This window comes from Musca vetustissima, unplaced genomic scaffold (assembly GCF_032173495.1).
Source record: "Musca vetustissima isolate MV318-11 ecotype Yass unplaced genomic scaffold, APGP_CSIRO_Mvet_v1 utg17853, whole genome shotgun sequence".
In the NCBI taxonomy this organism is placed as follows: domain Eukaryota; kingdom Metazoa; phylum Arthropoda; class Insecta; order Diptera; family Muscidae; genus Musca; species Musca vetustissima.
The window spans coordinates 24,236-49,937 of NW_026874124.1; the positions used below are offsets into that span (position 1 = coordinate 24,236).

The 25,702-nt window shown below is 35.0% G+C and overlaps 1 protein-coding gene across 1 annotated transcript; it reads right to left on the minus strand.

Moving 5' to 3' along the window:
• Nucleotides 1-9,242: 9,242 nt before the first annotated feature.
• LOC133330941 (uncharacterized) lies at nucleotides 9,243-9,916 on the minus strand. Its single transcript, XM_061539343.1, has 4 exons — nucleotides 9,842-9,916; nucleotides 9,592-9,786; nucleotides 9,356-9,543; nucleotides 9,243-9,291 (listed from the first exon to the last, which is right to left on the minus strand). Exons 1-4 carry the CDS (start codon nucleotides 9,914-9,916, stop codon nucleotides 9,243-9,245), a joined length of 507 nt encoding a protein of 168 aa, XP_061395327.1.
• Between the last annotated feature and the right edge of the window lie 15,786 nt (nucleotides 9,917-25,702).

A 25,702-nucleotide genomic window follows, 5' to 3' on the forward strand; every position in this document is an offset into this window, starting at 1 on the left:
TTTTTCAGAATACTAATATATTTTAAATTACAACCCGCACTATTTTGAGATCCTTTGTTATCAATGGAACAATTACAACTGATGTACAAGGGCGCGTTTGGAAAACAATGGAACTCCAGCGTATTTCTTCTTTTATAAAAATAGACACACACACACATCTTCCGTTGTTTTGAATTTTTATTTTTGGCATTTGAAGATCTTTACAAGAAAAAGACCCCCTTTCGACAACTCAAGTGCGTGTATGCGAACATGACCTAAACGCATAGTTGCCGACACAAACGTAAACACGTGTGTCCCAACGCCTGCTTAGCATAGCCATTTAATGTATGACAGGATATTCCGTAAAAAAAAACATAGAAGAATATTTTTTTCAAGAACATATGGTGTTTGATTTTATTGAGAGCAGAAATGACCAGAGTACACTGAGAGAAATGTGAAATAGAAAATAAATAGGGTTTGAGTTTCAGCAATAAAAGACCACTAGGCTTGGGTTTTTTTCTTGTTTTGAGTTTCAGCAATTTTCTGAAGGAATAAAAGACCATTAGGCGTGGATTTTTTAAACTATTTTTTTCAAAGACTAAAAGACCATTAAGCGTGGATTTTTAAAGATTTTTTCTAAAGGACCACTTGACTTGGATTTCTTAAAGAATTTTTGAAAAAATATTCTTTAAAAAATCCACGCCCATTGTAACCCTTGAAAACATATTCTTTAAAAATTCACACCTACAGCTTACTAACTTATTTAGCTGGCTTGTGACAGAACTTTCGTTCCATAAGCCAAGCTTAAAAAAGATTTCCAGGCGCGTCGGTCTTTTGCTGAGTTCTTCAAATTTGAAAGACAATTTTCGGCAATGCTGTCTTCGACTTGATCTTTCCATCGTATTCGTGGCCTTCCGCTTCTGTGTAAACCATCAGCTGGTTCGCTTTTATATGCCTTCTGGGCTGGGGCATCTTCACTCATTCTCGCAACATGACCTAGCCACATAGTCGCTGCAGCTAAATACGTCTAACAATGTCGATGTCCGAGAATAGCTGGTACAACTCATGGCCATATTCACCATCAGATCTTTCGGAGAATTTTCCTCTCAAACACTCCAAGAGCTGTCTCATCTGCTTGCGTAAGTACCCATGCTTCAGATTAATATAACAGCACGGGTAGTATCAGCGTCTTGTAGAGAGTGAGTTTGGTCTGGCTGAAGGTGGCCTTGTTTTTTAGTTGTTTGCTCAGACCATCCTTCTCCGAATTCCAGAACTGATGTCATTCGTTTTATTATTGGGATACCAAGGTATATAAAATCTTTGACTATCTCGAAGCTGTAGTTCTCAAGTTCCACAGATGGTCCGAGTCTACTGGACGTCTTGCGCGTTGATCACCATCATCTTGGTCTTCTCGCCGTTTACTGCCAGACCCACTTTGGCAGACTCCTTCTCGATTTGTTCAAAGGTGGCTGTTACCGCTCTCAATGTCCGACCCATTATGTCGATGTCATCGGCGTAGGCGAGTAACATGTGTTTGTTTGCCATTTCTGTTCACTTTTGCCTCTTGTATGACCATTTCCAGCAGGGTGTTGCTCCGAGAGGTCCTTTTCGACTTTAACTGCTGATCTTGTGTCTGTTAAAGTCATCCTGCATAGCCGAATTAATTTCGCAGGAATGCCAAACGTTGACGAATAGGTGGTATGTTTCGATGAGTTTTTCGTGGGTTTTTCCAGGATTTGGCGCAGAGTGAAAATCTGCTCAATTGTGGATTTGCCAGGTCTGAAGCAACATTGGTATGGTCCAATAATGTCATTGATCATTGGCTTCAGTCGTTCACACAGCGCGCTGGATAGCACTTTATATGCGATGGGAAGGAGACTTATTCCTCTATAGTTGGCACATATCGTCTTGTCTCCTTTTTTGTGCACGGGCCACAGAATGCTGAGGTTTCAATCATTGGACATGCATTCTTCTAGCCAAATTGTACTAATCAGATGGTACATGCTCCTTACCAGCATCTGACCACCAGTCTTGAATAGTTCGGCTTATAACTTCATCTTGGCTGATTGTTTACTCTCTATACCGTCATCTATTTTTGATTCTGGGGTATCCTCTTCACCGCTTCTATTTGATACGAGAAGTTTTTCCAGATCCTCAGCACGCTGTCAGTATTTGTCACCTGGTTTCCTTCTTTATCTCTACAGGAGGATGTGCCTCCACCAAAGCCTTCGGTTTGGTGTTTTATCCGTTGGTAAAATTTTCGGACTTCATTCTGACTCTTGTACATCTCGATTTGCTCACGCTCACGTTTTTCTTGCTCTTTCTTCTTTTTTCTGAAAACACGTTTCTCCTCTCACCTTTTCTCCCGATAGTTCTCCATCGCATTAGGTGTTGCTACTGTCCGCAGGGTTGCCCTATACGCTGCGTTTTTCATATCAGTAGCATTAGACACTCCTGATCGTACCACGGATTTCTTAATGGTGGTCTTTGGTACCCAAGTGTTGTTTTTGCTGCAGTTTGTAGGGAGTGGGCAATTCTCTGCCATTGTGTTTCTATATTATTATCGTGACAAGGGGTGCTTTCGTCAAGCAGTTGGGTAAGTTGAGCGGAGTAGGCTTCAGCTATCCTATTGTTACCCTTGAACAAATATTCTTTAAAAAATCTACGCCTTTGGTAGCCCTTGAAAAATTATTCTTTAATTTAATTAAGATGTCTATAAGTCATAATTAAAATAATTGCCCATCGAACTCGTGTATCGATATATTATAGGCAATTTTATAATAGCCTAAGGGTCCACTTACCTGATTTTTTTTGAATAACAAATATTTCGTGTAATGTCATGTCCAATTAATTTCATTACGAATTGATTTATATTGATAAAAGTTAAAATAATTGTTTTTCACACTGTCGCGCTGACTGCTGAGAGAATTTTTGTGAAGAAACAATTAATTAAGTTTTAGAATTTCTTAATTGGTATTACGACGACGACGATGACAACGATGCACATATGTATATGTATGTCGCCCGGTGTCGTGTTATTCTTTTGTTTTTCTACGATTACCTTGATAACTGAGAGAAACTTTCCATTAGAAATTATTTTGTAATAGATAAAATATATTTACTTAACACGAACGTTGGGCGCCACTTTTTCTCAAAGCAATGCAGTTTCTTGTGTAATTTGAATTTTTTGAAAATTTAATAATTTCTATTCGAAGCATTATTTTATATGCAATAAGGGCTGTATTTATCGTATGTCGGATTCCTTCCTTTATGATTTTTTTTTCCAATTTATATACCGATCTTATTCTTAAAACGCATTTTCAAAATATTATTCTTTGGAAATAAGGATTTCATCATACTACAATTAATTGTAATTCTTTTCTTTAATTTGAGTTAAGTTGAATTCTGTATTAGTTAATACCGTACCTTATAATTAGATGCGTTTTTAGTTGGACATTTGTTTTGTAACCAAGAATAGTGTATTTTCGCAATTCGGCGTCGAGTTCTAGGAGTAGATTTAAAATATTTTTGTAAGGTACAGTTGTAGCCATGAATTAAAAAAAAAATTGAGGGTGGCGTAGGGGATGATAGATACCAAGCAACGGCTCTGATTGGATTTAACATGACGAAGCCCAGACCTATCTTGGTCCCTCTTTCATCTCAATTGAGGACACTGACCTCCCCGCGGTGTCACCTGGGGTAACTATTTCCATCATCCGTTGAAATAGTGAGCGGATATGTGCCCCGATTTCACCAATAAGAACTATAAAAAATGGGTTGAGGTGTCGGGTTAGTTGCCCACAATCGGAAAAAAATAATACTATGAAAACTCAACGAAAAAGAAAACCAAACACCCTAATGTTGACGTCCCCCTCAAACGTATAAAGGAATACGATCTGCGAATCTTAAATTGGAATGTGCGCACTTTGTACAGAACAGGTGCAGTTTTCGCTTTGGCAGATGTACTCAAGGAGTACAAAGCCGATATTATTGCCTTTCAGGAAATGCGATGGAAAGGGACTGGCGTAAATAAATCAGAAGATTACGACCTGTATTATAGCTGCTATGAAACGAGACAAGCATTTGGCTGCGGATTTATGGTTAACAGGAGAATAAAAGACCTCGTCCCCACATTCACTCCAGTAGATGAGCCAATTCCTATAATCCGTATAAAAGCGATCTTCTTCTACATCAGTCTCATTTGCGCCCATGCTCCGACCGAAGGCGAAGATGAACAGACCAAAGCAGTGTTGGGCAAAAATAAATTGAGAACAAGTGTGTGCGAGCGTAACTGAGAATCCACCATTAAACACGACTGACGTTAAGAGAAAGAAAGAGAACATGTGTTTACCCATCGACCCTCAGTTACGGTAGCGTATATGGATGAGCATGCCTGGACCAAAGACATATTTTACGAGCGCCTAGAAACTGCATATGACAGCTGCCCTGGCCATGACATTAAAATTCTGCGAGGAGATTTTAATGCAAAAATCGGAAGGAAAAGTATTTTTGGTCCCACTGTCGGAAAATTCAGCCTCCGAAAACATCCGACAACCGCACGAGGTTGATTAAGTTCGCGGCAACAAAAAACATGTAGTTAGCAGCACCAGATTCAAGTATCTCGATATACACAAGGCCACCTGGATTTCTCCTGATCAAGCAACGAGAAATCAAATTGATCATATTGTGATAGACGGAAGGCATTCGTCCAGTGTTTTAGATGTTCGATCGATACGAGGAGCGAATATCGATTCGGACATTACCTTATGGCAGCCAAGGTTCGCATCCGCCTTAATGTAGCAGCAAAGATGCGATCTAATGTAACACGGAAACTCGACGTCGAAAAGCTGCAAACACAACAGATAGCAGAAGCCTACTCCTCTCAACTTACCCAACTGTTTGAGGAAAGCACCCTTTGTCCCGATAATAATAAAGAAGCACAGTGGAAGAGAAACAAACAAAACCTACAAACTGCAGCAAAAGCAACACTTGGGTACCAAAGACCAACATCAAGAAACCCGTGGTATGATTAGGAGTGTCGTAATGCTACTGATATGAAAAACGCAGCGTATAGGGCAACCCTGCGGACAGTAGCAACACGTAATGCGATGGAGAACTATCGGGAGAAAAGGTGAGAAGAGAAACGTTTTTCAGAAAAAAGAAGAAAGAGCAAGAAAAACGTGAGCGTGAGCAAATCGAGATGCACAGGAGTATACCAAACCGAAGGTTTTGGTGTAGGCACATCCTCCTGTAAAGATGATGAAGGAAACTTGGTGACAGATACAGACAGCTTGTTGAGGATCTGGAAGGAGCATTTTGAAAAGCTTCTGGGATCAAATAGTGCTTGTGAAGAAGATACGCCAGAACCAATAAGAGATGAGGGTATAGAGTGTATACCACCTAGTCATGATGATGTCATAATAGCAATCAACCGGCTGAATAATAATAAAGCAGCAGGTGCTGATGGGTTGCCAGCCGAACTATTCAAGACTGGTGGTCAGATGCTGGTCAGAAGCATGCATCATCTGATTAGAACAATTTGGCTAGAGGAAAGAATGCTCAATGCTTGAAAGCCAATGGTCAATGACATTATTGGATTATACCAATGCGGCTTCAAACCTGGCAAGTCCACCATTGACCAGATTTTCACTTTGCGCCAAATCATGGAAAAATCCACGAAAAACACATCGACACATTCCACCTATTCGGCGACTATAAAGCCGCATTCGATAGCCCTATACGTTCAGAGGTGTTTAAAGCCATGTTTGTGTTTGACATTCCTGCAAAATTAATTCGGCTATGCAGGATAACTCTAGCTGGCACAAGATCAGCAGTTGAAGTCGGAAAGGACCTCTCGGGGCGCTTTAATACCGAACGAGGATTCAGACAAGGTGACAGTTTGTCGTGTGACCTTTTTAACATCCTTCTGGAAAAGGTCATTCGAGAGGCAAAGGTGAACAGAAATAGCACTCTATGCACCAAAAACATGTTACTCGCCTACGCCGATGTCATCGACATAATTGGTCGAACATTGAGAGCGGTAACAGTCACCTTTGAACAAATTGAGAAGGCGAAAAGACCAAGCTGATGGTTTCAACGCTCAGGACGTCCAGTAGACTCGGACCAACTGTAGAACTTGAAAACTACAGCTTTGAGATAGTTAAAGATTTTATATACCTTGGTACTGCCATAAATAATACTATTGACATCGGGGATAGTATTGGCCAACAGATGCTACTACGGTCTGAGTAAGCAACTCATAAGCTAGACCAAACTCACACTCTACAAGACGCTGATACTACCCGTGCTATTACATGATCTGAAGCATGGGTACTTACGCAAGCAGATGAGGCAGCTCTTGGAGTGTTTGAGAGAAAAATTCTCCGAATGATCTATGAGCCGATCTGCGTTGACGGTGAATATCGCCGTCGAATGAACCATGAGCTGTACCAGCTATTCTCAGACATCGACATTGTTAGACGTATTGAGCTGCAGCCACTACGTTGACTAGGTCATGTTGTGAGAATGAATGAAGATGCCCCAGCCCAGAAGGCATATAAAAGCGAACCAGCTGATGGTTTACGCAGAAGGGAAAGACCACGAATAAGATGGAAAATATCAAGTGGAGGACAACATTGCCGAATATGATCTTTCAAACTGGAAAAACTGCGCAAAAGACCGACGCGCCTGGAAATATTTTCTAAGCTCGGCTTATGGAACGAAAGTTCTGTCACAAGCCAGCTAAGTAAAGTAAGTACAAAGGTGTGGATTTTTTAAAGTAGATTTTTCCAAGTTTGATAATTTAAAATGTATACTGTATCCCAATATTCGTTGCCAACATTTAATTGTTTCAAACCGTTAAGTGACCAATTACAATGTTGTTGTATTGTTTGTTTTTGTTATCAAACTCTCACGAATCTGTATTAAAAATTCTTCTCCATTATAAAACGTTAGAATTATTTATTAAATTACAAAAACAAAACAAAAATTATAAAATATTATTATTACGAGACTACTGACTGACTTACTGACTTCACATGTGAGCTGTGGCGGTGATGACGATGGTGTCGACGTCGTTCACAACATTTGCCAATTAATGTTATGAATTGAAAATTGAACAACAACAACAAAAAATGAAAATTACGTTAGAATCGATGTGTGCAATTATAAATTACTACTATTACGTTATTATTATTAATATTATTACAATCATTATTGTTGTAGTTGTTAGTGGCGTTTATAATGAACGCTGGTGCCTATCACGTTTGTTGAGATAGTTTCATTGGAGCATCTTCTTAACTTGGAATGATTGATTGAGTGTGTTTATTTTTAATTTGATATAAAATTAGGAATTATCTGGAATTTTGTAATATTCACGAAATTTATGGAATTTCTGGAGAATAATGAAATATTATTATCTATTTTTTCGACTCATCATCTGACTATTATTCGCTAAAACACACTATCGTTCCATTTTTGGCTGGCACATATTTCCGTTATCGATATTTAACCAAAAAGCTGAAAGTATACACAACTCTTGTGGACATGGAAATTTAGCAAAAAAAAATTGGTAATTATGAGTATTTCTTCGAATAAATAGATATTTGGGGGATATATAACAATTTTAAAATTGCCTGAAAGTATGCAATATTATTTTTCGTGAATGCCTTTTAATTACTGAATAAGAGTTTTTAAAATCAATGCATATTAAAAAACATTGCAATACAATTTTTTTATTGGTCTGGTGTTTTTTAAAAACCTAACTTATTGTCCATGAAAAATAATATCTTTAAGAAATCCATGCCTTTATAGGTCTCCGAAAATATTCTATAAGAAATCCTTGCCTTTGAAAATCTTCGAACAATTTTCTTTTAAAAATCCATCCTTTTATAGGTCTTCGAAAAATATTCTTTTAAAAATCCATGCCTTTATAGTTTTTTCGAAAAATATTCCTTAAGAAAATCAAGGCCTTTATATGTCTCCGAAAAATACTTCTTAAGAAATACATGCCATTATAGGTCTCCGACAAACATTCTATAAGAAAAGCGTGCCTTTATAAGTCTCCGAAAAATATTCTTAATAAATCCATGCCTTTATAGATCTCCGAAAAATATTCCCTAAGATATCCATGGCTTTACAGGTGTCCAAAAATAATGCTGGAATATTTTTCTCAAGGACTACCTGCCAATAGACGTGTATTTTTTAAAGAATTTTTCTCAAGGACGATAAGGCCAACAGGCGTGGATTTTTTAAAGAATTTTTCTCAAGGTCTGGAAAGGCCAACAGGCGTGGATTTTTTAAAGAATTTTTCTCAAGGTCTGGAAAGGCCAACAGGCGTGGATTTTTTAAAGAATTTTTCTCAAGGTCTGGAAAGGCCAACAGGCGTGGATTTTTTAAAGAATTTTTCTCATGGTCTGGAAAGGCCAATAGGGGTGGTTTTTAAAGAAATTTTCTCAAGGTCTGGAAAGGCCAACAGGCGTGGATTTTTTAAAGAATTTTTCTCATGGTCTGGAAAGGCCAATAGGCTTGGATTTTTAAATAATTTTTCTAAAGGTCTGGAAAGACCAATAGGCTTGGATTTTTAAATAATTTTTCTCAAGGTCTGAAAAGACCAATAGGCTTAGATTTTTAAATAATTTTTCTAAAGGTCTGGAAAGCCCAATAGGCTTGGATTTTTAAATAATTTTTCTCAAGGTCTGGAAAGACCAATAGGGTTGAATTTGTTAAAGAATTTTTCTAATCTACAGTAAGAGGGTATAAAAATAAAATATATTCTTTCAACAAAACTACGCAACATCTTTAGTAGTTGACAGGTATTTGTTGTTGTTTTGTAATGTTTGTAATTTATGAGAATTATATTTCAATTGGATCTCATCCATATGTAACAAGTCAACTTAGTGTCATAATAAGCCATAATTATTGCCAATTGATTTACAGTTAAGATAGAAAAAACTTGCATAATTTACAAAACGAATATTCGAGTCAATCAAATGGAACCAGAGGCAGCAGGCGACCAGCCATAACATTTGAATAGAATTGCAATTTTTTTTTCAAAAACACGACATGTTTATGACGAAAATACGTCAGTTTGTAATTTCAATTTTTTTAATAGGTTTTTAGGCTTAAAGGCCTATTTCCGCTTACGGCGACAATAGACAGATATTGCGCATCAGTTCTCATTACATCTCAGTATTACATTACGTTATGGATGAGTAGTTTTTTCGCTCTTTTTGAAATAAATACAGGAAAGATTATATGGCATTTTAATTTTCCGGTAAAATAGAACTTCGGGGTCTTCTGATGGGAAATGATCTGGAAAATAATTACACATATTTTAATTTTTTTTTCTAGAAAATAATAATATGGTTGCCAATACCTTTCTTCGGGTGCCATAAATATGAAACAAATCAGGGCATTTATGAAATGTAAAATTCCCGCAATTAAACTTAGTAATGAAACACTCTTGATGATCGGAATAGCAGAATTACCACAATCCTCAATGACATAGATATAAATTATGGACCAAAGTTGCAAAATACCCACAATGAAATTATAGCTAATAGCCTGAAAGGAAATTAAAGAAATTAAAAAATTAAGTCATTCACTTCTTACCCCTGGATCTGCACCAAAATTGCTCGTCTTCATGAACATTGCCACTCCAATACATCCAACGAAGCCCATATCGGGTATCAGTGACAGCATTATCAGCATTAAATGTGAACCGACTTTATCGGTTATCTCCCATCCGGCAATACAATGCGAATCGAATTGGCTGTAGAGGGTGTTGATGTCCCAAATTTTTAAACTCTAAAAATGGAGAATTATATCGGTTGTCTGAATCTTAAATTTGTTATCCACTTACTGCTGTTCCGATAAAGCAAACTAAACTGATACCTTTTGTCACAATGTAGGGCAAGGAAGGCCATTTCAGAGGCATTTTTGAAGTTCAATAAATAATTACTTTTTTTGACATTACAAAAAAGGAACACAAATTATAAACAAAGACAGTAAAAACTCTACAAAAGAATTTTTCTGAGGCCTGAAAACAACAATAGGCGTGGATTTTTTAAAGAGGCCTGAAAATTCTTTCTTTAAAAAATCCACGTCTATTGATGTTTTCAGGCCTCAGAAAAATTCTTTAAAACATCTACGCCTATTCGTGAAAATTTTTTCTTTAAAAAATCCACGCCTATTGATGTTTTCAGGCCTCAGAAAAATTCTTTAAAACATCCACGCCTATTCGAGTTTTGAGGCCTCAGAAAATTTCTGTAAAATATCCACGCCTATTGGTGTTTTCAGGCCTCAGAAAAATTCTCTAAAAAATCCAGCCTCTAGGCCTTTCCAGACCTTGAGAACAATTCTGTAAAAAATCCACTCCTATTGGCGTTTTCAGGCCTCAGAAAAATTCTCTAAAAAAAAGCACGCCTCTAGGCCTTTCCAGACCTTGAGAAAAATTCTCTAAAAAATCCTCTCCTATTGGTGTTTTCAGGCCTTAGAAAAATTCTCTAAAAAATCCACGCCTCTAGGCCTTTCCAGACCTTGAGACATTTCTGTAAAAAATCCACGCCTCTTGGCCTTTCCAGACCTTGAGAAAAATTCTTTAAAAAATCCACGCCTCTTGGCCTTTCCAGACCTTGAGAAAAAATCTTTAAAAAATCCACGCCTATTGGTCTTTTCAGGCCTCAGAAAAATTCTTTAAAAAATTCACGACTATTGGTCTTTTGATGCCTTAGAAAAATTCTGTAAAAAATCCACGCCTATTGGTCTTTTGATGCCTTAGAAAAATTCTCTAAAAAATCCAGCCTCTAGGCCTTTCCAGACCTTGAGAACAATTCTGTAAAAAATCCACTCCTATTGGTGTTTTCAGGCCTCAGAAAAATTCTCTAAAAAAAAGCACGCCTCTAGGCCTTTCCAGACCTTGAGAAAATTCTCTAAAAAATCCACTCCTATTGATGTTTTCAGGTCTCAGAAAAATTGTCTAAAAAATCCACTCCTATTGATGTTTTCAGGTCTCAGAAAAATTCTCTAAAAAATCCACGCCTCTAGGCCTTTCCAGACCTTGAGACATTTCTGTAAAAAATCCACGCCTCTTGGCCTTTCCAGACCTTGAGGAAAATTCTTTAAAAAATCCACGCCTCTTGGCCTTTCCAGAGCTTGAGAAAAAATCTTTAAAAGATCCACGCCTATTGGCCTTATAGACCTCGAGAAAAAATCTTTAAAAAATCCACGCCTATTGGTCTTTTCAGGCCTTAGAAAAATTCTGTAAAAAATCCACGCCTATTGGTCTTTTGATGCCTTAGAAAAATTCTTTAAAAAATTCACGCCTATTGGTCTTTTCAGGCCTTAGAAAAATTCTGTAAAAAATCCACGCCTATTGGTCTTTTGATGCCTTAGAAAAATTCTTTAAAAAATTCACGCCTATTGGTCTTTTGATGCCTTAGAAAAATTCTGTAAAAAATCCACGCCTATTGGTCTTTTGATGCCTTAGAAAAATTCTTTAAAAAATCCACGCCTATTGGCCTTTCCATACCTTGAAAAATTCTTTAAAAAATCCACGCCTCTTATTTTTTTTTTCTATTTCGAAACACTGTGTTATGATTCTGATCAACCGAATATCTAAGGAAAGGAATGAATAGCGGTTTCGCTTCAACGGCAATTGCGCCGTTTCACAAGCCATTCAGCGAACGAAAAGCAGTTAGGAGGTATTACAAAATATTTGAATGGAGATGAAACCGACACACAAATTTAATTACAACATCTATCGTATGTAATAATATTCAAACGATACGATCGATTTAAGTGATGATGATTTTTGTTGCCGGTATTTTTATGGGGTAGAATTGTTTGAGTGAGTGTGAGTGTTCATTCTATTGTTTGCATTCAAAATGCTCGAAACAATTTGTCCGATTTTTCAAATCGCTTAGTTTTATGAGTTTTTTCATATAAATGAGAGATTGCTGAGTGGTTGGCTGTTTGATGGGTGGTCGATCGGCCGGCCAATAATCCATTGAATTTATTTTTAATGAAATATATAAAAATAGAAATTAAAAAAAAAACAACAGCGACGCCAGTAATTGATGCATAAACTTCACCATCATTAGATGTGTTAATTTAATTCAATAAAAACAAAATTGAATTAAATTAATATTCAAAAAAAAAAAAAAAAAAAATATTACAACATTTAATGTGCAGTGGTGTAATGCATGGGGAGATAATTATGATGATGATGAGCATCATCATCGGTATCATCGTCATGATGATCATAATCACGATTATCATGATTTAATAGTCACTCGATACAGTGACTATTGTTTCGACGTTTCGAAGTTTGCATAAATAACTCTTTTTCTATATTTTTGGTATGCGAAACGAAGACGACACTAAACGATTAGCGATGTTTGATTTTACTCGCTCACGATTTATGCACGTGACAATGACATTTAATATACAACAAAAACAACAATAGCTTGTATGACTAGTTGTAGTAGTTGTTATTTTTTTTTATCGCAAAGTTTCGATCTACTGTTAAATGAAATTTAAGCTTTTGAAATTTTTTTTTGGATTTTTTAAAGAATGTATTATCTCAAGGTCTGGAAAGGCCAAGAGGCGTGGATTTTTTTAAAGAATTTTTCTAAAAGACTATCACAGCAATAGGCGTGGATCCTTTAAAGAATTTTTCTCAAGGACTATTACAGCAATAGGCGTGGATTTCTTAAAAAAAATTTCTCAAGGACTATCACAGCAATAGGCGTGGATTTTTTTAAGAATTTTTCTCAAGGACTATCACGGCAATAGGCGTGGATTTTTTTAAAGATTTTTTCTCAAGGACTATCACAGCAATAGGCGTGGATTTTTTAAAGATTTTTTCTCAAGGACTATCACAGCAATAGGCGTGGATTTTTTAAAGATTTTTTCTCAAGGACTATCACAGCAATAGGCGTTTTTTTAAAGGAATTTTCTGAGGCCTGATAAGACCAATAGGCGTGGATTTTTTTAAAGAAATTTTCTGAGGCCTGATAAGACCAATAGGCGTGGATTATTTTAAAGAAATTTTCTGAGGCCTCAAAAGACCAATAGGCGTGGATTTTTTTTTAAGAATTTTTCTGAGGCCCCAAAAGACCAATGGGCGTGGATTTTTTTAAGAATTTTTCTGAGGCCTCAAAAGACCAATGGGCGTGGATTTTTTTAAGAATTTTTCTGAGGCCTCAAAAGACCAATGGGCGTGGAATTTTTTTTAGAATTTTTCTGAGGCCTCAAAAGACCAATTGGCGCGAATTTTTTAAAGAATATTTTTTTAAGTAATACAAGAGGCGCGATTTTTTTAAGAATATTTTTTCAAGCATCAGAAAAGGCGTGGATTTTTTAAAGAATATTTTCGTGACACCCTCATAAACATTCCTTCACCAGCTATATATTATAATGAAAATTTATTATTTGTTTATATTAAAATACATTTTATAAGGTTGAATCGAACATCCCGTCATACCAGGCAGATGACGAAAGTGATTCACAACAAACAAAATCACTTTCATTTTATACACTCAAAGAAAAAAAAAAAACAAATATATAATTAAATTATGTTTTCCTCCACATTACACAAATGTTGGCCCACCATCAACATTCGAAAGGAAAGAAAAAAAAATAATAACAAACAAAATATTAACCCTCAATTTGTTAGGAGAGTTCAGCAGGGATCACTGATTTAATAATGCGGTACATTCCACGCCGTTTGTAAGCCTTGAAAAAATATTCCTAAACCAGTAAGGAAAGTAATAAAGTCAGACTGGGCCGACTATATGATACCCTTTACCACTTTGAGTATATTCTACATATGTATCCTAACAGACATCGCCTTTTCAAAGGAGCATTGACATTAAATTGAACGAACTTAAATCTTAATCTAACCCGATTTTCTCGAATCTTAACACACGAGCTATGGTTGGGACAGATTTCCATCTTAAAGGCACGAAAATCTCCATGAACCTGCAGAACAACAGCAACAAGTGTAAATACAAATACAGAAAAAACCACAAAATTTCTGTAAATACACTTGTCATGAGCGAACAAGTATATAAAAGAGGTTGTTAGAAATACTTCAACGTATAAAACATTCAATTATAGTAACTTCAGTACATTGTACAAAATTGTCTTCCGGTCGCCCAAACTTTTCCATTAAATCGGACGAAAATAAATATATGGGAGCTAAATCTGAACCGATTTTTATGAAACTTAACACACATCCTACACTACCCTATGCCAAATTCCATGCAAATCGAAAGATATATAGTGACTTAGGAGCCCTATTTACCTTAAATCGGACGAAAATATATATGAGTGCTATATATAAATCTGAACCGATTTTCTGGAAATTAGGCACACGTTATTCTAGACTCAATTGAGTACACCAAGCCAAATTTCGTACAAATCGAAAGATATATGGGGACTTTGGTGCCCCATTTACCTTAAATCGGACGAAAATATATATAGGAGCTAAATCTAAATCTAAACCGATTTTCTCAAAACTTGGCACACATCATTCTAGACACAATTCAGAACGCTATGCCAAATTTCATGCAAATCGAAAGATATATAGGGACTTTTGTGACCCATTTGCCTTAAATCGGACGAAACTATATACGGGAGCTATATCTAAATCTGAGTAAACCATGCAAAATTTCGCGCATATCTTTGGTGAACCATTTACATAAAATCGGACAAAATTATATATGCGAGCTATATCTAAATCTGAACCGATTTTCTCAAAACTTATCACATATCATTCTGGACTTAATTCAGTACCCTATACTGTGCCCCATTTACCTTAAATCGGACGAAAATATATATAGGGGCTATATCTAAATCTGAACCTATGCCAAATTTCATGCAAGTCGAAAGATATGTAGGGACTTTGGTGCCCCATTTACTTTAATCGGACGAAACTATATATAGGAGCTATATCTAAATCTGAAGCGATTTTCACGAAACTTAGCTCACATCATTCCTATGCAAAATTTCATGGAAATCGGAAGATATATAGGGACTTTGACATACCATTTACTTAAAATCAGGCGAAACTATATATGGGAGCTATATCTAAATCTGTACCGATTTTCAAGAAATTTTACACACATCATTCTAGACTCACTTCATTACACTATGCCAAATTTCGTGCAAATTGAAAGATATATAGGGACTTTGGTGCCCCATTTACCTTAAATCGGACGAAACTATATACGGGAGCTATATCTAAATGTGAACCGATTTTCTTCAATTTCAATAGGGTTCGTCCTTGGGCCAAATAAGGGAGGTGCGCAAAATTTCATCTAATTCGGATCATAAATGCGACCTGTACATTGTTTACAATTTAACATCTACAGACATACCGACGGACATGCATAAATTGACTCAGAATGTGATTCTATGCATATTCTCAAAAGGAACCCTGTGTCTATCTCGTTTCCTTTTGCCTGTTACAAACATATGCACAAAGACATAATGCCCTGTACCACAGTGTGGTGAAGGGTATAAAAAATCCACGCAGTTGTTGAATCCTTTAAAAAATATTCTTATATATTCTTGCCTTTGTTGAATCCTTTAAATAAAATTCTTCAAAAAATCCACGCCTCTTGTAAGCCTTGAAAAAATATTCTTTAAAAATCCAACCCTTTGGGTGCTCCCTTTTTCAATTTTCAGGGTTAATGAAAAACCATTTAAATTAAGAAGAAAACATCAAAACAAACGAACCGAGAGTGAAAAGGAAAAATAAAACAAATTTTGTAAGAAACAAAAAACAACAACATTTCGATTGTTAATTTAGTACGTTTTTTATTTCGGCAAAAATAAGATGTGCCGATTTATGGTTTTAAATCAAAGCGGAATACCGAAAAAAGGAAAAGTGGAAAATATAAATACGCGATATTTTCTTAAACATATTATTAAAAAGAACAACTTGTTTATTATAAATATTTAAAAAAAGTCACAATAGTGTAACAAAATTTTTTAAAAAAAATACCACAGAAAATAGAAAAAAATTCAAATTCTATTTTAAGATCCAAAAATAAAACAAAATATGTATTGAATGTGCGTCTTGTGTGTGTTCGACAAATAACAAAAAAATAAATAAAAGACGAGTGGTCATCGAAATAACAAAGAAGAACCGAAACAAACATAAAATTTTAAATACAATTCTCCCACTATATAGACGTACATACGTGAGTACATCTGTATGTTTGTACATACCACCCCCACTTAAAACGCAATTTGCCATTCACTTGCTGTCCACAATAAAAAAAATCAAAACAAATTAACTCTTCAAAGAAATATTTTGAAATAAAAAATCAATCCAAAATACTCCAAACTAAACCAGTAATTCTTCCACTTCCAACTTCTGCTGCTCTGTATGCCGCGGCTTTAATTAGATCGTGAAATTTATGACCAAAACGTGAGAAGAGTTTTTTTCAGCTGCTGCAGACACCCACCAGAGTTTTAAAATTTTTAATTAAATAAATAACGTGCTGAATTTGCAATAAACAATTTGTCAAACATCGATCCATTCATCGAAGCAGCCATCGGACCCTCCCAAACACCCTCCACCACCGACGTCACACTATTTTGCATAAATAAATATTCATGTGGACCTAGGCAAGCAGGTTGGTATTGGAATGATTTGTTGCTATTATTATTCTTCTTTTTCGCAATTTCGTATTCAAATATTTTTGATTCAGTTTTTTGTTTTGTTTAAGTGAAATTATGGTTCGCAACAAAGACGCGAAACGTTATCACTTCGTGCGTGTGTTCATTCTGGTTTTCTAAGTTTGGTATGTCCCGCGTATTGAAAAATTCCCCCTTGCGCGTGTTGAAAAGTAATAAAAATAGTTTTGAAGAGTAACTGTTTTAAGGCAAGAAATTGTTTAAGGCCTGGATTTTTTAAAAAATATTTATTACAGGCTATACAAGAGGCGAGGATTTTTTAAAAATATTTAGTTTCAAGGTCTAACAGAGGCGTGGATTTTTTAAAGATTATTTTTTCAAGGTCTAACGGAGGCGTGGATTCTTTAAAGAATATTTTTTCAAAGGCCACATAAGAGGCGTGGATTTTTTAAAGAGTATTTTTTCAAAGGCCACACAAGAGGCGTGGATTTTTAAAGAATAATTTTTCAAAGGCCACACAAGAGGCGTGGATTTTTTAAAGAATAATTTTTCAAAGGCCCCACAAGAGGCGTGGGTTTTTTAAAGAATTATTTTTCAAAGGCCACACAAGAGGCGTGGATTTTTAAAGAATAATTTTTCAAAGGCCACACAAGAGGCGTGGATTTTTTAAAGAATAATTTTTCAAAGGCCACACAAGAGGCGTGGATTTTTTAAAGAGTATTTTTTCAAAGGCCACACAAGAGGCGTGGATTTTTAAAGAATATTTTTTCAAAGGTCACACAAGAGGTGTGGATTTTTAAAGAATATTTTTTTAAAGGCCACACAAGAGGTGTGAATTTTTAAAGAATATTTTTTTCAATTCTTATAAAAGGCGTGGATTTTTAAAGAATGTTTTTTTTTCAATTCTTATAAGAAGCGTGGATTTTTAAAGAATATTTTTTCAAAGGTCACACAAGAGGTGTGGATTTTTAAAGAATATTTTTTTAAAGGCCACACAAGAGGTGTGAATTTTTAAAGAATATTTTTTTCAATTCTTATAAGAGGCGTGGATTTTTAAAGAATGTTTTTTTTCAATTCTTATAAGAAGCGTGGATTTTTAAAGAATAATTTTTCAATTCTTATAAGAAGCGTGGATTTTTAAGAATATTTTTTCAATTCTTATAAGAAGCGTGGATTTTTAAGAATATTTTTTCAATTCTTATAGGAGGCGTTATAAACAAAGTACAGGTCGCAATTATAATCCGATTTGGATGAAATTTGGCACAAGTCACTTATATGGCCCAAGGACGAACCCTATTGAAATTAAAGAAAATCGCATCACATTTAAATGTAGCTCCAATATATAATTTCGTCCGATTTTATGTTAATGGTGCACCAAATTCCCTATATATCTTTCGATTTACACGAAATTTTGCATAGTGTACAGAACTGAGTCTAGAATAACGTGTGTCTAGTTTCGAGAAAATCGGGTAAGATTTAGATATAGCTCCCATATATATTTTCGTCCGATTTAAGGTAAATGAGGCACCACTATATATCTTTTGATTTCCACGAAATTGGGCATAGGGTACTGAATTAGGTCTAGAATGATGTGTGCTAAGTTTCGTGAAAATCGGTACATATATAGATATAGCTTTTATATATATATATTTTGGCCCGATTTAAAGCAAATGGTGCACCAAAGTCCATTAATATCTTTCGATTTGCACGAAATTTGGCATAGCGTACAGATTAACCCCGGAATGGCGTGTGTCGAGTTTCGAGAAAATCGGGTCAGATTTAGATATAGCTCCCATATATATTTTCGTCCGATTTAAGGTAAATGGGGGACGAAATTCCATATATGTCTTTTGATGTGCACGAATTTTGGTGTAGCGCACTGAATTAAATCGAGAATGATATGTGCTAAGGTTCGTGAAAATTGGTTAAGATTTAGCTCCCATAGATATACTTTCGTCCGATTTTATGTTAATGGTGCGCCAAACTCCCTATATTTAAGGGAGCGGGACAACATTTTGCACGAAGTATTGAATAAGGTCTAGATTGATACATGTCAAGTTTTGTTAAAATCGATTTAGATATAGCTCCCATATATAGCTCCGTCCGTTTTTTTTTCTAAATGGAGCACCAAAGAGTAAAATTTTGGGCCAATCGGCATAGCCTTCTGAATTAGGACCAAATTTATGTATGCGAATTTTTGTTGAAATCTGTTCAGATTTATATATAGTTATCTCCGATTTTATGTAAATGGTGCGCCAAACTCCCAATATTTGTCCGATTGAGACAAAATTTTGCACAGAGGTACTGAATTAGGTCTAGATTGACGCATGCCAAGTTTTGTATTGGATTTTTTGTCGAGATAAATTTTGGATTGCGCATTGTGTTTGAACATGACAAATGGTGGATGCCACGGTTGCTCAAATACGTGCAGTTATATATAGATCTTTGTTCACGCTATACAAGAGGCGTGGCTTGTTTAAAGAATATTTTTTCAATTCTTATAAGAGGCGGGATTTTTAAAGAGCTATTTTTCCAATATTCTCCTATAAAATTTCAACATTTAAGATAGTGTAACCCTCTCCAAATTACTATAGACAACCACCGCCCAGCAACAGCATTTCTATATTAACAATAGTAAAAATAAATTACAGGAATAATTCACGATTATTTTTTATCGAATAAATGGATACGTTATTTTGATTTTTTTTGTTGGAATTTCCTAACCGCAAGAGCATCATTGGAAACAATTTTGTGTGCGCTTGTTTTATTTTCTCGTTTCGTTCATTGTTCGATGCAATGATGAGGTATCATCATCATTCATTATTTCGGGTTAAAAAACTCGTGCAACAATAATGCAATGACATGCAATCAATTGCGAATCTGAAATACCGCAAGGCGTTTTCAATCCGTTTTCATTTTTTTATTGTTTTGATTTATTCATTACTCATCAAAATTATTTTGAGTAGATTGCATGCGGATTTAATAGTTTTATCAATAAGGTAATAAAACAGTTTTACCCGAGATTTATTACCGGCGATACGGCGACATCTGTTGCTTACAAATGTTGTAACGATCGATGTTGTGTTCCAAGAATTTGGAACAAAAAAATAAAAAAAATAATTGAATGAAAACGACCAATGTCGGAAGTGAAAACATGTGTGTTTTGTTGTTATTTCCGAATTTTGTTGCCTGTAGACGTCTGTTTTATTAACAGATTTAGTTTAAATTTGGAATTCACTTAAATTTGGGTTATTTCAATTAACACTTGATTGAAATCTGTTTTTATTTATTTATTTATTTTTTTTTAATTAATGTTATGCTATATATGAATATATATGAATATTTGTTATATATGAATATTTGTTACAATGGGACAAAATTATGTAAAACGATTTAAAGTAAATATCAAGATGCTCAATTGTGTACGTTGTGCAAAATTGCATGTCAGTATTACAAACATGAGGAGTTTTGTGCACCATCTACTTAAAATCGGATGAAAATAGATATGGAAGCTATATCCAAATATGGACCGATTTCAACGAAACTGGTCAAAGGTTAGGTTGCACTAATTTCCGCAGGTTTTGTTCCTAACGGCGATATTTTTTGGGTCCTACATAAAATCGGACGAACATATATATGAGAGCATATCTAAACTGAACCGATTTTCAAGAAAATTTAAACACACCATTCGATACTCAATCCAGTACGCTTTGCAAAATTTCGTGCAAATCGGAAGATATTTAGGGACATTGGTGCACCATTTACCTTAAATCGGACGAAAATATATATGGGAGCTATATCTAAATCTGAACCGATTTTCACGAAACTCAGCACACATCATTCCTGGTTAATTCAGTACGCTATGCCAAATTTCGTGCAAATCGAAAGATATTTAGGGACTTTGACGCACCATTTACCTTAAATCGGACGAAAATATATATGGGAGCTGTATCTAAATCTGAACCGATTTTCACGAAACTTAGCACACATCATTCCGGGGTTAATTCAGTAGCTATGCTAAATTTCATGGAAATCGAAGGATATATAGGTACTTTGGTGAACCATTTACATTAAATCGGTCGAAAATATATATGGGATCTATATCCAAATCACAGTTTACCTTAAATCGGACGAAAATATATATGGAAGCTATATCTAAATCTGAACCGATTTTCAAGAAACTCAGCACACATCGGTCTAGACTCAATTCAGTACGCTTTGCAAATCGGAAGATATATAGGGACTTTGGCATACCATTTACCTAAAATCAGGCGAAACTTTATATGGGAGCTATATCTAAATCTGAACCGATTTTCACGAAACTCAGCACACAACTGTGGAACTTGGGAACTAAGCACACATCATTCTAGACTCAATCCAGTACGCTATGCCAAAATTCGTGCAAATCGAGAGATATTTAGGGGTTTTGGTGCACCATTTACCTTAAATTTAACATGGACAGACAGACGGACATGCATAAATCGACTTAGAAAGTGATTCCATGCATATTCTCAAAAGGAACCATGTGTCTATCTCGTTTCCTTTTGCCTGTTACAAACATATGTACAAAGACATAATACCCTTTACCACAGTGTGGTGAAGGGTATAAAAAATCCACACCTGGTTTAGGTCTTTGAAAAATATTTTTAAAAAATCCACGCCTTTTCTGAAATGAATCCACGTCTCTGTTAGACCTTGAAAAAATATTCTTTAAGAAATCTACGACTTTTCCGAGCCTTGAAAAAATATTCTTTAAAAAATCCACTACTTCTGAGCCTTGAAAAAATATTTTTAAAAAATCCACGCCTTTTCTGAAGTGAATCCACGTTTCTGTAAAACCTTAAAAAATATTCATTAAAAAATCCACGCCTTGTTGGATGGTCCTTGAAAAATTATTCTTTAAAAAATCCACACCTTGTTTAGGTCTTTGAGTTTTCTCGAATATGAATAATTGAAATCAAAATCTTAAAATATAAGTGACTGGTCACAGCTAGTTTTCTCTGTAAATCTGTAACAGCCAAGTTGCAATTTATTGTCTAAGGTCAATAATAAAATCCCCAAAAAAAACTTCTAGATTTTAGAAATCAATATTTTTGTTGTGACAGCATTGATTTGTTTTCAATATTTATTGTCAATGTCAGTCACACAGACACCACACCAAAGGCAAGCAAACAAAAAGTGTTCTAGTTTTCAGTGAATTCTATGAATTGAAATCAAACAAACAAAAAATTATTTGAAATCAATTAACTGTTGTTGTTTTTCCAGAAAAATTAAACAAAAACACATTTATAAATGTTTTTTTCAGATTAAATTCTAATTCTAATTTGTTGTTATTTTTTTAGTTATTACAGAGTAATGTTTGAAATAACTTAATTAAAGAAAATAATGTTGTTAATAATGGTTATTGTTTTTATGTTTTCCAAAGAAAAAGTTAATTTTGTTATCGGAATTGTTGTCAGGCTTTTATGTGAAATTAACAACAACAACAGCACGGGAATTTCATTACAAGTGTTTTCTTTTTTTTATTATATGACGTCGTTCAATTTTATTATTTTTTTTTTGTGCAAAAATGTTCTCATTCCCAATTAAGTTATAAATTTAGGCTTCTGTGCAATTTCGAAATTGAAACGATAATCTTTTTAATTACTTAATGACAAGTGTTTAACAACACTGTGTCGGTATCATCATCACAACACAGGCACAGTGTTTAAAAAGGCGTGGATTTTTAAAGAATAATTTTTCAAGGCTTACAAGAGGCGTGGATTTTTTAAAGAATATTTTTTCCAGCCTACAAGAGGCGTGGATTTTTTAAAGAATATTTTTCCAAGGCTTCCAAGAGGCGTGTATTTTTTAATGAATATTTTTTTAAGGCTTCCAAGAGTCTTGAATTTTTTAATGAATATTTTTCCAAGGCTTCCAAGAGGCGTGGATTTTTTAAAGAATATTTTTCCAAGGCTTCCAAGAGACGTGTATTTTTTAATGAATATTTTTTCAAGGCTTACAAGAGGCGTGGATTTTTTAATGAATATTTTTTTAAGGCTTCCAAGAGGCGTGGATTTTTTAAAAAATATTTTTTTCAAGCAATACAAGAGGCGTAGATTTTTTAAAGAATATTTTCAAGGCTTACAAAAGGCGTGGATTTTTTAAAGAATATTTTCAAGGCTTACAAAAGGCGTGGATTTTTTAAAGAATATTTTTTCAAGATATAAAAGAGGCGTGGATTTTTTAAAGAATATTTTTTCAAGGCTTCCAAGAGGCGTGGATTTTTTAAATAATATTTTTTCAAGGCTTCCAAGAGGCGTGGATTTTTTTAAAGAATATTTTTCCAAGGCTGCCAAGAGACGTGGATTTTTTTAAAGAATCTTTTCCAAGGCATTAATTTTTGTTCCCAGCGGGGATCAACAAAATTTATCAATATTGATATTTTTTTTTTCTACAAATAAATACATATATTCATTTTTGATCATTTGACGTTCGTAAAATATTTAAAATAGAGAATGTCACTATTCGAAAAATCATTATACTAAAAGCCAGTTATGTTTCACAGAATCCCAAGCTATTAATCTAAAAATGAAACTGGTTTAATTTTTTATCCCAATACAGAAATATCAATTTTATAACTTTCAAATTTCTATGTTATTTTTGGCTCTTGTATTTTCTACCATCCATTCAATTCTTATTTTTGAAGCTATGGAACAAGTACCTTTATAAAAATAAAACCCCCGCTTTATCATTGGCCTCAGTCTATATCAGCATCGTCATCATCTCCGCCATTATTTTTAATTTTGCGAATTGCTTTTTCAATCCACAAATCAGAACAAGTCTTTAAAAAAATAAAATTTACTTACTTAAAAAGAGCCATCTTGAGACCTTTGTATTCGCTGGTCAGGATCATAGAGATTATTAAATTCGCTATTTTGTTTTGTCTAATTCATAAAAAAATTAATTCGATGACAATTAATTTTAATTTATGACAGCCCCGGGCCGGCACAAGTCGGCATCTCACAGAGATGAAAATATTTTTGTTTTTGTTGTAGTTTTTTTTTCAAAATATTTCTTAAGTGTCGTTTAGAGCAGAATTGTAGCAATTTGATAAGTGGTGGCGTCAAGAAGAAAATTCGCCTTTTTGTTGTTATCGTTATAATTGTTGTTTGTTTTAATTTAGTTAGAAATGTTTTAGAATTCCATTTTATTTTGTAATTAAGATTTAACTATTAGTCAAGTTTAGTTTTGATGTAATAAATTGTAATAATTAGAACACAATGTCTGGTAATTTTGTTGAAGGAAAAAAATAATAGATAATATTAATTAAAAAATAAGAAATATCACGACTCTTCTGTGTGATACAAAATTTATAAATGTTAATTTTTGGTGATGATGAGCTCAGCAGCAATTTCTTAAATGGTTCTATGTTTAAAATAGGGTCCGATATGTCAAAAAATTGGGTAAAAATATGGTCTTCCGTTGAAATTATCAAATATGTGGTGCACTATCCAATATTTGGGAATTCCAAATTACATCCTAGACACGTTCAAAATACCGAAAATGAGACAAATATCAAAAATGGGAGTGTATAAAAAAGTGTATTGAAAATTTCGAAAATACCAAAACGTGAACCTACTTACTTAGCTGGCTTGTGACAGAACTTTCGTTCCATAAGCCGAGCTTAAAAATGATTTCCAGGCGCTTCGGTCTTTTGCGCAGTTTTTCCAATTTGAAAGACCATTTTCGACAATGTTGTCTTCGACTTGATCTTCCCATCGTATTCGTGGCCTTTTCCTTCTGCGTGAACCATCAACTGGTTCGCTGATAGTTCATCGATTCTCACAACATGATCTAGCCAACAATGCCGATGTCCGAGAAAAGCTGGTACAACTCATGGTTCATTCGACGGCGATATTCACCATCAACGCAGATCGGCCCATAGATCATTCGGTGAATTTTTCTCTCAAACATTTATCTCTCCAAGAGCTGCCTCATTTGCTTGCGCAAGTACCCAGACACCTGCTGATTTATTATTCATCAGATCCATATAACAACACGGGTAGTATCAGCGTCTTGTATAGTGCGAGATTAGTCTGGCGGGAGGTGGTATTGTTTCTAAACTGCTTACTTAGACCACAGTTGCATCGGTTGGCCATCACAATCCTTCTCCGTATGTCAAAACTGATGTCATTAGTTTTGTTTATGGCGGTGCCAAGGTATATAAAATCTTTAACTACCTCGAAGCTGTAGTTCTCAAGTCCCACCGTTTGTCCGAGTCTACTGGACGTCTTGCACGTTGATACTATTAGCTTGGTTTTCTCGCCATTTACTGTCAGACCCACTTTAGCAGATTTTATATACCAATTTATATACAATCTTTGACTACCTCGAAGCTGTAGTTCTCAAGTTCCAAAGTTTGTCCGAGTCTATTGGTCGTTTTGCGCGTTGATACCATCAGCTTGGTTTTCTCGCCATTTACTGCCAGATCCACTTTGGCAGACTCCTTCTCAATTTGTTCAAAGGTGGCTGTTACCGCTCGCAAAGTTCGACCCATTATGTCGATGTCATCGGCGTAGGCGAGTAACATGTGTATTTTGTGTACAGAGTGTCATTTCTTTTCACCTTTGCGTCTCGTATGACCTTTTCCAGCAGGTTGTTAAATAGGTCACAAGACAAACTGTCACTTTATCTGAATCCTCGTTCGGTATTATAGGGCTTTAACTGCTGATCTTGTGCCAGTTAAAGTTATCCTGCAATGCCGTATTAATTTTGCAGGAATGCCGAACGTAGACAAGGCTTTTCACACCTCTGAACGGATAGGGCTGTCAAATGCGACTTTATTGTCGACGAATAGGTGGAATGTGTCAATGTGTTTTTCGTGGGTCTTTTCCAGGATTTGGCGCAGTGTGAACATCTGGTCAATGGTTGATTTGCCAGGTCTGAACCCACATTGGTATGGTACAATAATGTCATTGACCATTGGCTTAAGTCTTTCACACAGTACGCTGGATAGCACTTTATATGCGATGGGAAGGAGACATATTTCGCTATAGTTGGCACATATCATGTTGTCTTCTTTTTTTGTGCA